We start from the raw sequence: 17,648 nt of genomic DNA, 5'->3' as shown, positions 1-17,648 counted from the left end.
TGCATATCTCTATTAGTGTGACAGTAACTGGAACAACATGTAGTGTAACACACAGTTACAGGAATAACCTCAACGCATCACCTCGTCCACCTATTTATATAAGGACAGGATGACACATGTTTAGATACTTCTTAACTGATGTTTTCAAACAATCAGCCTGTCACAATGCTTTTCTTGTATAAGAAAAGCTTGTCCTAGTATCCAGCTTTTTTTTTTTTTGCTGTAAACAAAACTAAATACTTCATGTCACCTCCACTCAGTGAGGATAGTATTGCTTTCTTTATAAGGATCTTTACGGCATTATGGGACCTGTGTTTTTCAGGAAAAAAGTCTCTTTTTAGAGCAAAAAAAAGTTTATTCCTTACATTTGTCCTTACAGCCCATCTGTTCTAACCTCTCTGTCACCCCCAGGACTATCTCATGAGACTATGTTTTCCTTAAAGTTTGATGTCTAGAGCTGTGCGTAGCTATTCTTCTCCATCAGGCTACAGCAAAAGACCAATAAACTGCACATTAGGTCTGATGTTCATGTTTCATTGTAAGATTCTTGACTGCAGTTCTGGGGCCTGGCCAGTTGTTCCTGTGTTGCATTTAAACATTTGATTACCTTTTCTTCAGCTTCCTACTGTGCAATCCTTTGTCTTTTTATAATTTAATTTGGTTGATTTGTGTTCTGTCTCTAATTTCTTAAGGAATCATAGAATCATGGAACGAATCACAGAATGGTTTGGGTTGGAAGGGACCTCAAAGATCATCTAGTTCCAGTCCCCCTGCCATGGGCAAGGACACCCTCCACTAGACCAGGTTGCCCAAAGCCCCATCCAACCTGGCCTTGAACACTTCCAGGGATGGGGCTGCCACAACCTCTCTGGGCAACCTGTTCCAGTGCCTCACCACCCTCACAGTAAAGAATTTCTTCCTAACATCTAATCTAAATGTACCCTTTTTTAATTTAATGCAATTACCCCTTGTCTTATCGCTACTCCCCCTGATGAACAGCCCCTAACCATCTTTCCTGTAGGCCCCTTCAGGTACTGGAAGGCCACAATTAGGTCTCCCCAGACCTCTCCCAGGTCTCTTCAGGCTCTGCAAGTTAATTAAAAATTAACTTTTAATTCTTATCCTACAGTACTACCCTTTCCAGTTCAATATTAGCTCTGTGTTCTAGATCTTCATCAGAATGTTTAATGTGTATCTTATTCTCCATTACTACAAAAAGAGAGAGCTCATTTTAAAACAGTAACAAAATCTAGGCAAAACAAAAAGTGCTCTGTGGCCCACAAACCTGCATTTTTCCAGACTTTTTTGTCCTGTTTTCAGTGCATTTGATATTTCTATTTTTATGAAGATGAGTAAAGTCAACGGATGCGCTACTGGAGATATGCATACTATAGATATGTAGATACAGTTGACGTGCATTAAGTGCTGCTGTGGGTTATTCTGTATACTCATTTGAATGTCAGATCCCTTTATACTGCTTGATCTTACTGGTCTTTTCTGTTTGTGCTGTATGCAAGCATCAACACTTCTGCAAGTAAGATCAGGCTCTCCTTAATTTCAAGGAGGTGAAAGAGACGTTGTTTCAGAAGGAAATCTAGACTTGCCTTCATCTCGTGAGAATGATATTTTCTACCCATACTATGCAGTGTAATTCAGTCTTCTGGTTTCTTTTCTGAAAAAAAATTAAGTTCCTCAATTTATTCCAGGCAGGTGAAAGCCAGCTCCTAACTGGAAGCCACTTCTGAGTCCAGGTGGAGTGTACTCATATTTTGGCAAAAGCCAATGTAGACTCACACACACACAAATTTATTTCTGAGGGAGGAACTGTAGTATTTCCTGTATTCATTAAACTGCCTATAAACAGAATATTAAATGTCTGATAGTCTAGGGCTATTTACTATGAAGTTATATGCATACTGAGAATCTACCTGCAAAAAGAGTGGTTCAATTTAAGGCAACAACATTTAGGTTAATATTATTGAGACATTTTCAAGTGGGAATCATAAGCACAATGTTTTGAAATGTTCCTCAATATGCTTTTAAAGTCAGATATACAGCTGACGTCATCTTCAGTGGCAGATAAAAGCAGTGAGTTAGGGATTGCAGTAATGCCTGATTAGTGCTTTTGTGAGTAGGACTATATTTGCATGTAATTTTGACATTTGCTATACACATGCATTGTTCTTTTATAATTGTGCCTGTCTGGTTCCTCACTATCATAATAGTAAAACAATTCTGTATTTGCAAGTTATACCCCTGTGTTGAATGTGAAAGCTTATCATTTTCTGACAGGTACTGTATAATGAAATGTTAAAATTTAATCTACTAAATGCAAATGCAATAACCAGTTAATTATGCAGCAGTAAAAATAACATATTTGTTTATTTTCAGATGTCACTCCTCCACCAGCTGCTGGATACTTGGAAGTAACAGATCTTAACTCAAAGAAAATCAAATACATTGCTATTCCTAGGTAACTGATTTTATTGATTAGAGCAGCCTCTGTCTTACAGGAAGAACAAAGAGAATTTAGTGTGTAGTATCACTTCAGGATAAGCAAATATTTCTTCTGATATGGAAAGTAAGAATAATTCATACTTAGAGTGTAAAATTCTGCAACTATTGTAGCATATTTTTGTCAACATTTTTTATCTTTTTATTGGGTGATACTGATGAAAATATAGCAATTAATTAATAAATATGAAAGGTAGCTTTATCTTCTGATTTTCATTCCCTTTGCTCTTTCCTCCTCTTCACCCACTTTACCCTCTTCAATTTTGTTTCGCTATCTTTATATTCTTTTCCTTTCTCTTTAGGGTCTAACAAAGATAGGCAGAATGATTCAGTTCTAGGTGTTAGGAAACCAGGAATCAAGTTCTGGTTCAATATAAAGTTCATCTTGAATATAACTTGAGCTTCCCTATGTTTTAGTTCTCCCTTTGAAAAATATATATTTCCTCACAAGTATCTTGCATGATACATTAAAACAGCCAGACTATGTGGCTTCTGTGTGGTTTTAACATCTATCTCTAACCATTGTAGAGCATATTTGCAAATATTTTATGATATAAATATATATTTTGGTTACAAATTGTCATTTTCCACTGCAATAATATTTTTGTTGTTGTTTTAAATAGCAGTCCCTCCATTTCGCATGCTTAAATAGCACGTGCATGAAACCCACACATCAGGAATTTTATACATTTTTTTTGAGTCTATCCGTGTAGTGTTGGGTTTGACAATATTAATTGATTCTCATTTAAATTAATGGTGCTTCATTAATCATCTGTGGAATTTTTTCATTAATAGAGAATTAATTTTGGACTGTTCACCATTTTATAATTGATCCATTGGCCTATATCTTACACAGTCATTCAAAAATGTAAGGCATTAACACAGAAATAAAAGTGAGTTACACTTTATTTTACACTAGGATTTTATAAAAAATTACAAAAATTACAAAGCCAAACTTCGACATCATGACCCTTAAATAGCTTAAATCCTCATATTAGGTTATGGCAAATCTGAGCAGAAGTCCACATTTCGTAATGCACTCCATTAACAACTGATAAATAAAGTGACTTTTCATATATTTGAATAGTTCCATGCTAAAATCTAAAAACCTTTCCTCCTTCTGGCATAGTTTGCCTGGTCAAATGCGAAGATAACTTTTCTTTAGTTGAATTAGTACGTGGTGATTTCAGTCATTGTTAGAGGCATGTGTGTTGCTGCTTCTTTTGTCTTCGAAGATATTGATTGTAGTATTAGTGCAAGTTGCCAAGTTATAATGCATGTCATCAGAAGTACTGAAAACTGAAAAAATACCTTTCCTACTTTATCTAAATATCCCTTCATATTATATAGCTATTAGGTTCTCTGTTTCAGCAGTAAATTTTTGTCTGCAAGTTGACTGTTTAAAACGGTGCTGAAATTCTCTGTGCATAAAGCTGTGCCATCTTTAAATGAGTGTTTAAATCTTCATGTTTTATTGAAGCACTAGAGAAAGGTATTACTTTAAGTTGATAGAAAAGTATTTTCCTCAGTGCCAAGGTCATGTTCTCTCCTATTTCTTTTGTAGTTTTATATTTTTCTATAACATATTTTTAAATTTTTCATATTTGTTATAGTTTTTTGTAAAGACTGTTTTCAGATGGATGAGATATAGCACTGAGATAGGCAACGTATTCCCTTTCAGCCTGGTCTTTCGTACTGCTTTTTATACTGACAAGTACTTTTTGGTCATATCCAGTTTCAGTAGGTGGAATGTTTCAGATAAAATAGTGGGTCTGCAGGGCTTAGTTACAGTCTCTCATTTCATTTAATTGTAATTTCATTTAATTGTCACCTTAACTACAGAAATACTGAGCCTCTTTTTAATTGCACCTTCACGAAAAATCACATTAACTCTTGTTTTTCAGGTCACAATCTCTCTCTCCTTATACATCTTGGCTCTCTAAGATCTCGGATGCCGATGCCCTGTTGGCACCACTGGGCAAAGTAGGTTTGGTTAGTGTGGACATGGGAGGAGGTGTGAGGCTGTGGGAGACCGGGCTGGAGAGTCTCCAGCGGTCGCTGCAGGACTGGAGGAACATGATTGGCCAAGAAGATGGTCGTCCTGTGCAGGTAGGACTTCACAAAGCTGAAAAACATATAACAAAATGAGTTGCAAATGAGTTTTCAGCTGGGAAGAGGAGTCGAGGGAGAGCTGTGTTGAAAAACACTGCGAAGTAGAAATATGCCTGCAAGGAAAGTTGAATACATGTCTTCACTGAAAAAAAGACAGAATAGCTTAATTAGAAAGCTTATTTGTGACCTCTGTAATTATGGTTACTGACAGTCTCTTTCTCTTGCAGTGTTTGTATTTTTGCCAAATTCCGGTACATTTAAATGCAAATTAATTCTTTATCTCCTGCTGATTTTTAACTGCAACTTTCAAAATGTAGAATAATGAAATTAATTTTTAAGGAAAGCATATACTTTTCCAGAGTTCCAATACTAGGAAAAAATGATTGTATTTGTACTTTAGAAAAGAAACTTGAAAACCTAGGTGGAAGATGCCTTGAGTTCACAGTAGTGCCTTTGGCTAATTCTGAAAATTCTCCCAGCTGAGCAGAGTTACAAGTGTTTCCATATAGCCATGTTCTCACGTGGAATATTTAGGTAGATGTTGAAATATACAGCATATACATGTATGCTGTGTGTGCATGTATATACGTATACACAAGTATTAATGTACTGGCTAATATGTATGATCACTATTGCAACACAGAGGGAAAATTCAGGACTTTTCAATTGCATCTTTAATTTCTGTCAGTGGTTGGAGAAGGTACCGCTTTACTGCAAAGAACTAGAGCCTGCTTTAGGAGGACTTCACCTTTGACTAGGAAAATCCTGTCTCTATCCACCATTGCAGTTATTTCTGTTTCATAAATTTCTGTTGCCAGTTCCACAGTACATTAGAATGGGAAAACAAGGTAAGTCTTTTCTAAATTAGATCGCTCTATATTATTGTTTACAAGATGTCCAGCTATCCCAGGTGTGACTCAGCTTTATTAAGCAGAAAATATAGCTGCTCTTTCACTTTCTTTTCCCGCTCTGACCTCCTTTTCTACAAGATGTTACAGAAACTTGTGCGAGAACTGACATGTTGTAGTTATTGGACCTCAACAAATGCCTGTCATAAAAGTCATGAGAAAAGGATACTGTTACCCCTTAGCACATTTGTGTGGTTGCTTGTTGCTTTACCAGTGCCATGTTTATTACCAATGCAGTAGCACTAGCACCATCTTATGGTCAGATATAGTCGGTTTACACCAGCCCAATTTCATCTACTGATCAAGTTGACTGGAAGAAATGAGAAGAGCCAGGAGGAACATTTAGAGTTTTACTTGGTTTAATAGTTGATTTTCCTTCCTTCCTTCCTTCCTTCCTTCCTTCCTTCCTTCCTTCCTTCCTTCCTTCCTTCCTTCCTTCCTTCCTTCCTTCCTTCCTTCCTTTTTTTGTTTTGATAACTTGTCATTTTATTCAACAGTATTACTGTACTGTCAGTAATAGTCAATTAAATATTAGAGAATACTGGCTTGGAAAGTACACATCATCAGAAAATTTTAAGTCATTTAACTAATCATCTCAAGTAACCATTTTTTAAAAAAGGCCAAGAAGTGTTTTCTGCCAGTCACAAGGCAATTTTCAAGATCTGTTGTTGAATTTCTCTCTCCTGACGGTCTGCCTCTCCAATTAGTTGGTACATTACAGGGTAAAGTCTTCTTTCCTCTGTCAACACAGTGCATATAGCTCAAGTCAGTGGTTTGTCAGAACTCAGAATGGCATAGTGTTTGATTTGAGCTGAGTGGCTGAAACAAGCCTCCTATCTGATCTTCAGATTTGTGTGATTATCACTAACTTCTGTTTCTCTACTTTGCACACTCTGCTTTAAATGGAAAGATAATGAGACCTAAGAAACTTTGTTTACAAAGGCTTTACACAGCAATAAGCAATAAATTAAATCTTTTATTTTATTTTATGTACATCTCCAATAAGATAATAGATACGTAGTTGCTGTGTAAACTCTATACTTTGCTATTTGGAGGTGAGGGCCTTCACCTTTCCTACTTAACTCAAATTTTCAATGGACCTAGACATAAAAACAGTACTTTATTAATGCATTCATTTCTGGAAACAAAAGGATCATGTTAGCTTGGAAACATTCATGTAGATTTTCTGTGTAAGGTAAGCATAGCAAGAACTGCAGTGTTTCCTGTTCTTTTGTTAAGAAAGCTGCAGCTATTTCCCCATACCTTTTTTTACAGAACGCTTTTATGTTCAAGCGTATGAACATCACCTTCTTTTGTATAATGTTTCATCTTCATACTCATGTTGAGTATCTTGGAGTCTAATGAGGCATCTCTAATTCCTTGACTAAACCCATCATTCCCAGTCATCTTATAGCAGAAGCTCACTTAAGAAAGTTGTCAGTGTTCCACATACCACTAGAATTTATTACCCACCCACCCCCAATTTCCCCTTCCCTAAAAACTGCCTTTGGTGCATCCCACAAGGCTACTACAGGCTTGGCAAAGCTCATTAGCCCTTCACGTTGATGTTCTTAGACCAACACGAGGCCTGTCTAGGTGATTGGGAACCACTGTTCTGCAAAACCACACAGAATCTCTCTGAAGCTTCTTGACTTCTGAGAGAAAAGAGAATTAAAGGGCTTTTGATATCAATATAGATTCAAAACACTAGAACTGGAAGTAAATCTTCAACCAGGCCTCAGTTGGAACTATTGGTACTATCTTCTAGGGCTGCATTTTAGCTTTCACAAACATATTAGATCTCAGAGACAGGCTGTATGTACATAAGCAATGAAACAGAGGAAAACAAACAGCTGTTCCACTTATAATCAGCAATTAAGCTCCCTTGATATAATGTCATGGCAGTCTTCAAAATAGTCAACGTTTGTTTTGTATTGTTGATATGCTCAGCAGAGTGTGAACTGCTGAAGTCTTGAGGCTACAAAAATAGTTTCTGGAAATATAGTTTATGTTTACATAAGTTTGCATTTATATATGCAGGTCACAAATTTTCTTCATTTATTGAAGTTTTAAACTCAAAATATGAGTACAGTATTCTGAAATTATTGGAGTGCCTACAATACAATATCTAAACAAAATATTGGATTTTCTAAAGCTATGAACTCCATTTGAAATCCAAAAATTGTTGAGCTTTTTCACTGTTCGGTGTTTCTAAGAAAAAGGTCACTTCATTACCAAATATCTGAAAAGAATTTGAAAGACAATTATTTTTCAAATCTTGCCCTAAAAGTTTCATGGCAGTAGGCAGGCATTGATAAATTTGTGTTACTTTTTGCATCAAAGGGTTATTGATAGAAATCAAATAGAAAAAAAGCACTGATTACATTCTGATGTAGTTGGGCTGTTGTTTTTCAGTAAGCATTGTTTACTCGTATGTCTCTTTTAGGTAGAGTACAAGGTTTACATAAAAATAAATAAAAGGTGCCTCATTTAGAGGTATTTCAATAGATGGTAAAGCATTGTGCCCTTTAGGGACCTGAAATCTCTGCAATAAAATCTTCTTTCATTTATACATGATTATAAGCAAAAGCATTTATTTCTGTATTCATTCCACTTACTGCTCTCTTGCTTGTAGACTGTTGCCCAAAATGTTTTATGGTATGTAAAGATTGTACTTGGAATGTTGTTTTTAAACGTCCCAGGACATACCCAAGCCTGTTGAGTGCATAAAAATGTACTTGGTCAAAGACTACAGAAGAGTTGGCTTGTAATTAATGATAATATATATCTGAACCTCAAAATTGAATCACAATATTTTTGGCAATCCTTGTGCAGTCTTGATCTGACTATATCACCATGCAAAATGACATCCCAAAGCTGATGATAGTCTCTTGTTATTTCAGTACCAAGATTGTCCAAAGAAGTGATCTGATTGATTTAAAAAAAAAAAAAAAAACAAAAAAAAAACCCAAAACAAAAAAACCACCACCAACATTGTTGTAATCTGAAATTTATTAGGGGCTTATTTTGACAGGTTTGGGGCTTTTTGTGTCTGTGTTGTTTGATGTATGTGTGGAACCTGCAGTAGATGCATCATCTCTTACGTACATGAGATGAGTTTTTGAAATCACAATGCTGTGTGTTTGTGGCTATATATTAAGGCCTCATGAGTTAAGTAGTTGCCACTTTTTTGATTTCCGATGGACTCTTCTCTCTCATTTTCTATTGGCAGTATGGCAAGCCCTTCTCATAATTGTTCAGGTACCTAGCTGGAAATGAAATCATATTTTCATTTAAGTGAATAGTTAACAAGTGTTTGTGGGGAGGAGACTTCTTTCTATTTTTCCCATCTTTCTGCTGTAATCCTAAAACAGTGTCACATCTCCTGGAAGATCCCAGATCTTAAAGCTCAAGGCCTGCCTATTCTACAGTACACCGCTTCTTCAAGGATGGTTATTGCTTACACCTCTTTGGCCTAGGACAGAAGCCCACTCTACATAGATGTTCTGTATAGCGTGTGTTTTCCTCAGAAACTTAAAAGTCTGAAATGTTTGGCTCAGGCTGTATCTGCTGTAAGAGCTCAAGTGGGTTTATTAAACGATCCAGATGATAGATAGAATGTCAAGATCACATACTGTAGGACTGAACTAAGGAAAGGTACAGCAAATGTGAATTGAGTTGGCACCAGCCTTGCTAATACCAGCTGTTTAAAAGTAAAGTACTTGGCATTGATAGCTACCAGAAGTTTCTTCTGCTCCGGGTGGTAAAATTACTCCTATAATTACCCATGAGCAAGTGCATATACTGTGTAGAACCTGAATAATAAAACACCTCCATCATCCTAGCTCTTCAGTCTCAAGACTGATGGGCAACACTCAGTTTGAAAAATCATGTACTTCTTTGTAGATGAGTCAGTCCAAAGGAAGCGTGTAAGAGAGATGCTGACACCTGCTCAGGGCAGGTTTCTACCCACCTGGTTCAAAAACATTTTGACACTGAAGACCATTCACATAGTGCCTATCAATAATAGTCCATCTATTGGGGCAGACCTTTATTTGACAGACCAGAAGCAGCTTGGAAATGTTCTCTCCCATTTTTTTTTCCCCACTTTGCTTTTGTGACTTGACCTGATCATTCTGTTTTCTAGCAAAAAGCCAACTAAACAGTTAAAGTCATGTGAGAGTTCACAGTGTCACAAAGCTGAGATGGTGAAATGGATCTAGAAAAACACGTGAATGATTAAAAAAAAATCTTTGCTTCTCACCAGTGGTTTGAACACCAAATGCACTAGGGACAGTTCTGCAGTAGTGTGTAGTACTGGCCCAGATTCATTCTGTTAGAAGAGCTCCTAGAAAGTGGACAACTCAGCATGACTTGGATGTATTTTGGATATGTTTCGAGCCTTGGAACTAAAAGGAGACATGAATGAAATGTATGTAAGAATAGGGAAGGCTTTAGATTAAGGTTTGGGAGATTTTATTCAAGATCTTCTGTCCTAGGGAGCTGTCAAAAATGAATGCTTTTATCTTAAATTGCAATTCCTTTTCCCAGTAATGGTAGAGGCATGTTCTTTTGGTTTCTGCTGTGACTAGTTAACATTTTACTGATACAGGGTTTCCACAAAGCATGAATCGTTGTAACTAGCTAAATGGAGACATGAAAAAAAAAAAAAAATCCTTCATCCATCTGTAACTGTTTCCCTTTAGACACCCCTAAACATTTAAATGCGTAATTTTTGCAATATCTGGAGGCAGTAAGCATTAGCATTGCTTTCCAGAAGAGGGGAATGAGATATAAGGACGTAGGTCACTTGTTCAAGTGCACGCTGTATGTCTACGCTGCAGGGTCAGTGGTGCGTAAAGGCAGTATACACCCGTAAGGATACATAAACCTGCGTCGCCAAGCCAAGTAGCTGGAACATCCTTGAATGCTGCAGTCAGTATGAACATACCTTAAATTGGGCAAAAAAATGCAGTGCAGCCACCTAAGGAAACAAATGTCAACTCTAGATAGCTCAAGGTTGAAATATGCTTAGCTGAGTGTAGACAAATTCAGCAAAACTCAGGAAATGCAATAAATAGATATTTTTCTCAGATTTAAATGGCTTTCTTCATGGTCTTACAGCAGCGCTCAAAAATGAGAACAGAACACATAAGTTATTCTATGTCCTGTGAAGAGCTAGATGACATGAACATATGGTTCATGTCAGTAACATAAAAGAGCAATGTATATGTGTTCATCACCAATAGCTAAAAAAAATTAAAGGTTTTTTTTCATGTGTCTTAACTGCTGAAATCATCCATGATGCAAGGGCTTTTTGCTAAAACCCAGCATTTTGATGAGTTCAGCAGCACTCAGTAGTAGTTCCTGACATTCAGACTTTCTCCTGCAATCCATTAGTTAACCTTTAGATCTCATGAGGGCAAAGGCAAATGCTGAGTAGCAGTTATGGGATGCCAGGTCCATCATTAGAAATATATTTAAAATGCATTCCTATTCTACCCAGAGTTCAGGTAACAGCTGTGTTGAACTGGAGTCAAAGTTGAGTATGTTTTTAAAGTAATCATAATGTCAAAAATGTCAGACTTACTGTTGAAGTTAGAAGCAGCACAATCATGGTAAAAACCAGGACAGGGTTTACATATGTAAATAGATGTACATATGTAGTTGTGTGCATATATATATATTCATACACATATATATTGATGTATGTGCAAACATGCATACACATGCTGATACACACATACACACACACGCACAAAAGTTCATTTTTTTGCCCAGATGTCATACCTGGACATTGACTCTCTCGAATTACAGTTACCTCAGATCGTCATAACTTTGCAGGTACCCATTCCCTCGGGGACTGTGTTTCATAATGAACAGGAATTGGAAATTAATCTAGAGGAAGAGATTTTAGAGCAATATAGGAAAAAGATGTCGGGATCCCTGTGTACATAGACTTAGCCGTGAGGAATGCAACAATACTTCTCCCTCCTTTTGTCAGGTCCCTGTCTGTATTCAGCTGGTTATAAGACCTGTTGGCACAAGTCCTGCCCCTTGTCTGGCTTTTGCAGCTTGTGTGTGCCTGCTCTAGAGCTAGAATGTAGCTGAGGCACCTACCCGGACTCAGAAAATGAGAAACCTTCTGTGGATGCATTCACAGCCTCCTTTCCCCAGATGCATTTTGATCTCTTAGAATGGAGAGGGGGTACACACAGTTCAACTGACCTCCACTTGCAACAGCGAGAGGTTCAGAGCAATCATCGTGAAATACGTGGACATCATCAGAAATGTGAGATGATACTGTGTACAAAATATTGTCTAGTAAAATATACAGAGGAATTTTTTTTAAAATGGGGGGGGGGCCCAAAAGAAAGAAGTGTCATGGTTATCAACAATCTTTGCAATTTGACTTCTCCATTGTATGGCCAGAACAAGGGCAAGGAGAAGGTGGCTGATATGTAGTAGTGCTTTTAGTCCTGAATTAATTATAGTTGATTTTTTGGAAGGACTCTTAGATTTGTTTCTCTCATTCCCTCATAGTGCTATTACAGAACCAAAGAAATGTTGTGTAGCTGCCTTTGAGTTTTCATGGTATGATGTAGGTGCTTTCCTTAGATGTTTTTGGGAATCACCTGTACAGTTGTTGTGGAAATAAAACATTAATAACAAAAAGATCCAGAGAGTCTTGCAAACACTCATTTTGTTTGCAATAATTTCATTTGTATGAAATTAATATCTATGTTTTCCTTTGCAGAAGTCATGTCTTGGTTTATTAATGGCTAAACCCTTTGAAACCATGTTTCAAGTTCAGCTAACTCATGGGAGTTCGTTGATCGAACTGTCTTATTAAGATCTGAGCTTGTTTACAGAGGGTCTCCTTTTCTTTCTTACAATTTTTCACCTAAACCTACACTCACTAAACACCACACAGCCTTCCGTGAGCCTTGGTGGAATATCAGGAGATAAACATTTACTTCCCAGCGAAGGATATATGTGGTCAACTATACCCTGTACCTGGCTTCCTTTCGAGACTCTATTAGATCAAAAAAAGCAGCAGATGTATTGTACTTACTGAACAAGGCAGTCTGGATCTGAATCCCATCCTCAGTGCGCAAGGCATTATGTACAGCTTTAAGGAAATGGATTCTTAGAAATGGAAGGGAGTTTCCTTTATGCCTCTCTTATTTGGGCTGAGACCAGAAAATCTGTGGGTGGTTGATTCTCTGCCGTCTTTGGGTGACAATCATCTTACTCCCTTCCTTGAATAGTCTCATTTATTCTCTTTGTATTCCACTCAACTGATCACACACAACTTTACAGTGAATTATTCGCCCTTTAAGTGAATTAATATTTTTGGTTTTATTGAATGCATTCTTTTTTTTTTTTTTTCTTTTGATTTTTCTGAAGCTGCAGTTTGTACTTGAAAATTTAGGGTAATGCAAGTTCATATGATTAAATTTATTTTTTAAGTTGGATGTTTATCTGAAGAATAATTGATTCTGGAGTTTCAGTGATCCCAACTTGTTTATATTTACTGCTTAGGATCTACTTTAATATATACTGATGGTTTTTTTTTTTCTTTTTTACAAATGACATTTTACTTTATAACATTTTAACAAAAATCCATCCTTTTGCTGATGTTACGAGTGAACTGGGCAAAGCTGCAGGTTTTGATTCGACATAAAAGTATGACCTTTAGCAAGAGTGGCTAGTCCTTCCCACCACCATCCTGGTTCTTATTTTCTACCTTAGACCAAGTGGTTTTTCTGACCACATGAGGGCATCGGTGAGCTACTAACAGTGATTTTGCTCATCTCTTAAATGCTGTCGGTACAAACCCAATGTATTACGAAGAATACATGCAGTGGAGGGTTTTCCTAAGTTTGGAATAACCAATATGATGGTTATTCCAAACTTAATATTGGTTATTATATAACCAATAACCATATGATGGCATTCTGCAGTCCTGCACGAGATCCTGAAACACTTGAAATACAGCAGATGACAGAGCTGTCTGGTCAATGAGTGGATGACAAGTTATAGTGTTTGCGGTTCTGAGATCTGTGAGCCCCAAATACACAGTTTAGGTCTGTGACCTTTTCCTGGGCTACATGATTCATTTTAGCAAAGCGAGGAGCAGCAGATGTGTACCGCCCTTGAGTCAAGGCATCTCAGTATGGGGAAGCGTAACACTAGAAAGCCACGAACCCACAGACCTTGGTAAGTTCACATCTCCAAAAATCTTCAATGGGTAAAGCAATGCAGATAAAGAACATCAATTCTCTGTCAGATACTTTTTCTCATATAAATGTCCTCAGGTGAAATGAGGCCCTTGCTGGAAACACTATACAAACATGTCTAAAATACATTCCCTTTCCTGAAGATCTTCCAGTCTAATTAGAGCAGACAGACAAAAAGCAGGAGTGGAAATAACCTTCACTTTCTGTTAGAGCAGGCAGATCCAGCACAAAGTTCCCCTTTTTTCCTCTGATCTTCCTGTGAGAACCCGCATTTCTCATGGGAGAAAAGGTAATAACCTCAACACACCGTCTGTCAGATCTCAGAGAGTCTGCAGCAGTGCACATTGCTGACGTAAAGGCTGGAGCTCCCAGCACAAGTGAAATCCTGCTGTCCCAGTGAGACAGATGCATACTAATAATTCTGCCCTTATGAAAGTTGTTCCCTAATTAGTGAAATGTAGTGAAAATTTCAGTCATCTGATCTGTTACAGTAGTGCTAAGTATTGGAAGCTTTTCTTTAGAAAACCAACCAACATAGTTGATCTCAAATAACTTTTGTCTCTGCTTCTTAAGGACAGATTTGACAAGGTCCTACGTCTGTAGAAAATAAGGCGTTTCTGCTTCCATGTGTAATTTTTTTTTCAACTTTCTTTTGACCATTCAATGTCCCTGCTGTTTTCTGTCCAGAATAATCCAAATTGTCAGAATGTGTTCACTTATCCCATCTTTCTAGCTGTTCATTATTCAGGGTGCTCCAGAAGAAATGGAATTCAGTGTTTTCCATGTTTATTGATCTCAGGTAGTGTGTAGTAGTCATGATAAATAAGGAAGCCAGACACTGTCTGTCTGCTCTGATTATATTTTATAGTGGATTAGCATACTGAAAGGATGATGACCTCACATCTTTTGTGATTGACTATGCAAATTTTAATGACAGAGGAAAATGAAATTTACGCAGGTGTTAACATAACAGAGGATCTGTTAGATGGAAGCAAATGTGTGATATTCTCTCATTACTTCATTTAGTTAAACCAGCCTTTAAGCCACAGAGTACATATTCATGAACAAAAGACTCTAATGCATCTACCGCTGCAGAGTTTCTGAGTTGGTTCTTAGAGTGACAGTGTTTGGTTTAAACGAAGACGCACCCACAGCAGTGACAACTGCATTTTATATAGTGAAGGGTTTCTAGCTAGTGTATAAAAACTTCATTTGCAAGCCAAATACCCCTTTGTATGTGTTTCACTCCAAATCTCCACCTCTTTCCCACCCAGATTAACCAACCTGTGATTTCACTTTTATTTGGCAAATCAAAAATTCCATTAAAGCTGTGATGCTTTGAACAATTTTGCTATTTGAGACAACAGTTTAATGCCTGTATGAATTTTAAAAGCTACTTTTAGAGAGAAATGTTCACAGGAGTCAGATAATGCATGAAGCTTCATTAGTTCCTTTTGAATTCTTGCAAAGTTTTACAGGCAAGATAGAAGATAAAAATGAAGCCAAAATGAATGTAAAAAACTATTAAATGTATTTTATACTGCAGTGCAACTAATGTTTTTTTTTCATTTCGGGATACAGAGCATATTTCATAAATTATTATTGTCTTGTTTAATACTGAATATTCCTTTCTGTGGAAAAAAGACTTGTGGGCTCTAGTTTGCACTGTTGATATGACTAGAAATTGTGCTATTAATTTTTAGCACATAGAAAAAAGCTGTACATGATATGGTACAAGTAAAAGTAATAGAAGCCATTAGATTTTTTTTTTCCTATTTTTGCCTTTTCTCTCACTAGTTCATGTAAATAGATGATAAAATGTTCTCTTTCTGTCTTTGGTAGAATCAGTTTTACAAGAGAATATAAAACCATGAAACAGGCAGATTAGCCTTTGTTTTCCCTCATGGGGAACTTTTATATACTCTTTGAGAAAATAATGCATATATATTCATGCTGCTGATAAAGAATGTGTTGGAGGAAAGGATGTTCTTGTGACCTGTTAAATGCAGCCTAGGGTAACACTGAGGTTTTAAAGTTGTTGGCAGGGGTGGGGGCAGGGATAAAAGAAAACAAAGATTTTATTTCAGGGGAAAAATCAGTCATTTGCACATCTGCTGAAATACATTCTGCATTCCGTGGAATACATTTCCTAATCCTTTGTGTCACTGTGGGATGGATTATTTAATGCCTTTTTCACCTGAAGAATAGTCATGTTTCATTACAGCCAAAGTCAGTCTTCTTTCATAATAATGTATGGGTTTAATAAAAGATTTTTCACTGGTTTTGATGAAGAAATTAACATCTCTCAAATCACCTGTAGGACAAAAGTCTTAAGAAGTTTTCATTTCTTTTCCTGCAATGATCTTCTCATACATGCCCAATCTCTGTCCACAACACTAATGAAGAAAGCAACCTATTTATCAGTATTTTAACTATAGTATTTGTAGTGTTTTATATTCGCGTCATTCATATTTTTGAACAATGATTTATTGCATTGTATGGAATGTAACATATATTCTTTATTGACCATAAACTGCCCTGTTTAATATATTGTATATTAATGAAAAGGCAAAATAGCAGATGAATTCTTTCCCTCTGTGTCCCAGGTATGCTAGGATAAGAGTGGATGTCTTCTAATTTGCATCTTAGCAGGGTTCTTTCCTTTATGATGAAAAGAGTAAATGAAGAATGGGATCTTGCCAGTCTAGATCCTGCCTACATCTGCCTACTTTCCAGGACTGTCTAATCATGCAACTAATTAATCTATTGCACACTTCCTTAACTTGCATTAAACTAAAAACCTAAATCATGTGAACTGTACTCCACCTCAAATCTTTCTCATCGACAGTAAGAAACACCCAATAATGCAGTATTATTACGAATACTAGAATAAGTGCTTGTGAAAATAGTTACTGTTTGGACACATCAGCTTTTTCTTTTTAAAAAGTCTTCCTATATAAATATTCTCTACAGTTGTAAATACTGCAGCTGTGACCCCGTTTGCTTGTATTTTGTAAAATGATGTTTTGCCCATTTGTGTGTGTGTATTAAATTATGATACGTGAAATTGTGCCCGTTTCACACGTTAGTAAATGTGTTGTATGTGGAATGTTCCAAAGAATGCTTAAAAAAGGGCTTAGTAGAAAAGTTGGTTACTTGTTTGTCACCACATACAACAAGGAGGAATTCCTTTTATTTCTGTTATGCAAATGTCAAATCCTATAAGGAATGCCCAGCTCTGTTTAAACATACCCAAAATGATAAGAAAAATTTGATTTGGGGAGGTTTGGGGAATGGGAATATAGTCCATTTTTTAAAGTACAAATTGCATCCCTTTACACCTGCAGGCTGGAATTAGAGTATTTTTTCTGTCTATTCCCCCCCTTTTTAAGTTATATCCAGAGTATTAAAATAAACGTTCTGTTTTGCATAGGAGGACTAGATATGAGTTAGTCCTGGCAGGGCCAGATGTGTTAAAACTAAGAGGAGAAAGGTCTGTTCCCCTGTACATGGGGCAGTTTGCCCCCATTGGAAACCAGAGTTTCTTTGCTGGTCCTCAGGCAGAAATGAGCTTTTGTTGCTCTGAGCACCTCAAAGGAGGTTTTCTGGCAAGCACTCCCGAATGGGAGGCACTGACAGATCTTGCGCCCTTCAGGAATTTTAATGAAGTTAACTGAATCAGAATACAAAAGTAAGCTGCTGTGTTAAAAGACCATCTACTCTCTAGCCAACTTGCAGTGTTGAACAGAAGCTTGTTGTGTACAGGGTAGGGCGACAGGAATATCTATGACTGAAAAATCAATCATCTGTAGCAGAGATGTATCCCAGACTGCGTCAAGGAAAAAAGTCCTTTGCATTTTACTGAAAGCCA

The 17,648-nt window shown here is 36.9% G+C and overlaps 1 protein-coding gene across 1 annotated transcript in view; it reads left to right on the top strand.

Moving 5' to 3' along the window:
• Positions 1–17,648, top strand: part of VWA8 (von Willebrand factor A domain containing 8) — a 196,699-nt gene that overhangs the window by 144,054 nt on the left and 34,997 nt on the right. Inside the window, exons 36-37 of the mRNA XM_075741750.1 lie at positions 2,392–2,473; positions 4,419–4,623. Coding sequence (XP_075597865.1) covers positions 2,392–2,473; positions 4,419–4,623 — 287 coding nt within the window. The remainder of the gene's footprint in view (positions 1–2,391; positions 2,474–4,418; positions 4,624–17,648) is intronic.

The sequence above is a fragment of the Balearica regulorum genome, chromosome 1 (assembly GCF_011004875.1).
Source record: "Balearica regulorum gibbericeps isolate bBalReg1 chromosome 1, bBalReg1.pri, whole genome shotgun sequence".
NCBI lineage: Eukaryota > Metazoa > Chordata > Aves > Gruiformes > Gruidae > Balearica > Balearica regulorum.
This window is presented reverse-complemented; position numbering and strand designations above follow the sequence as displayed.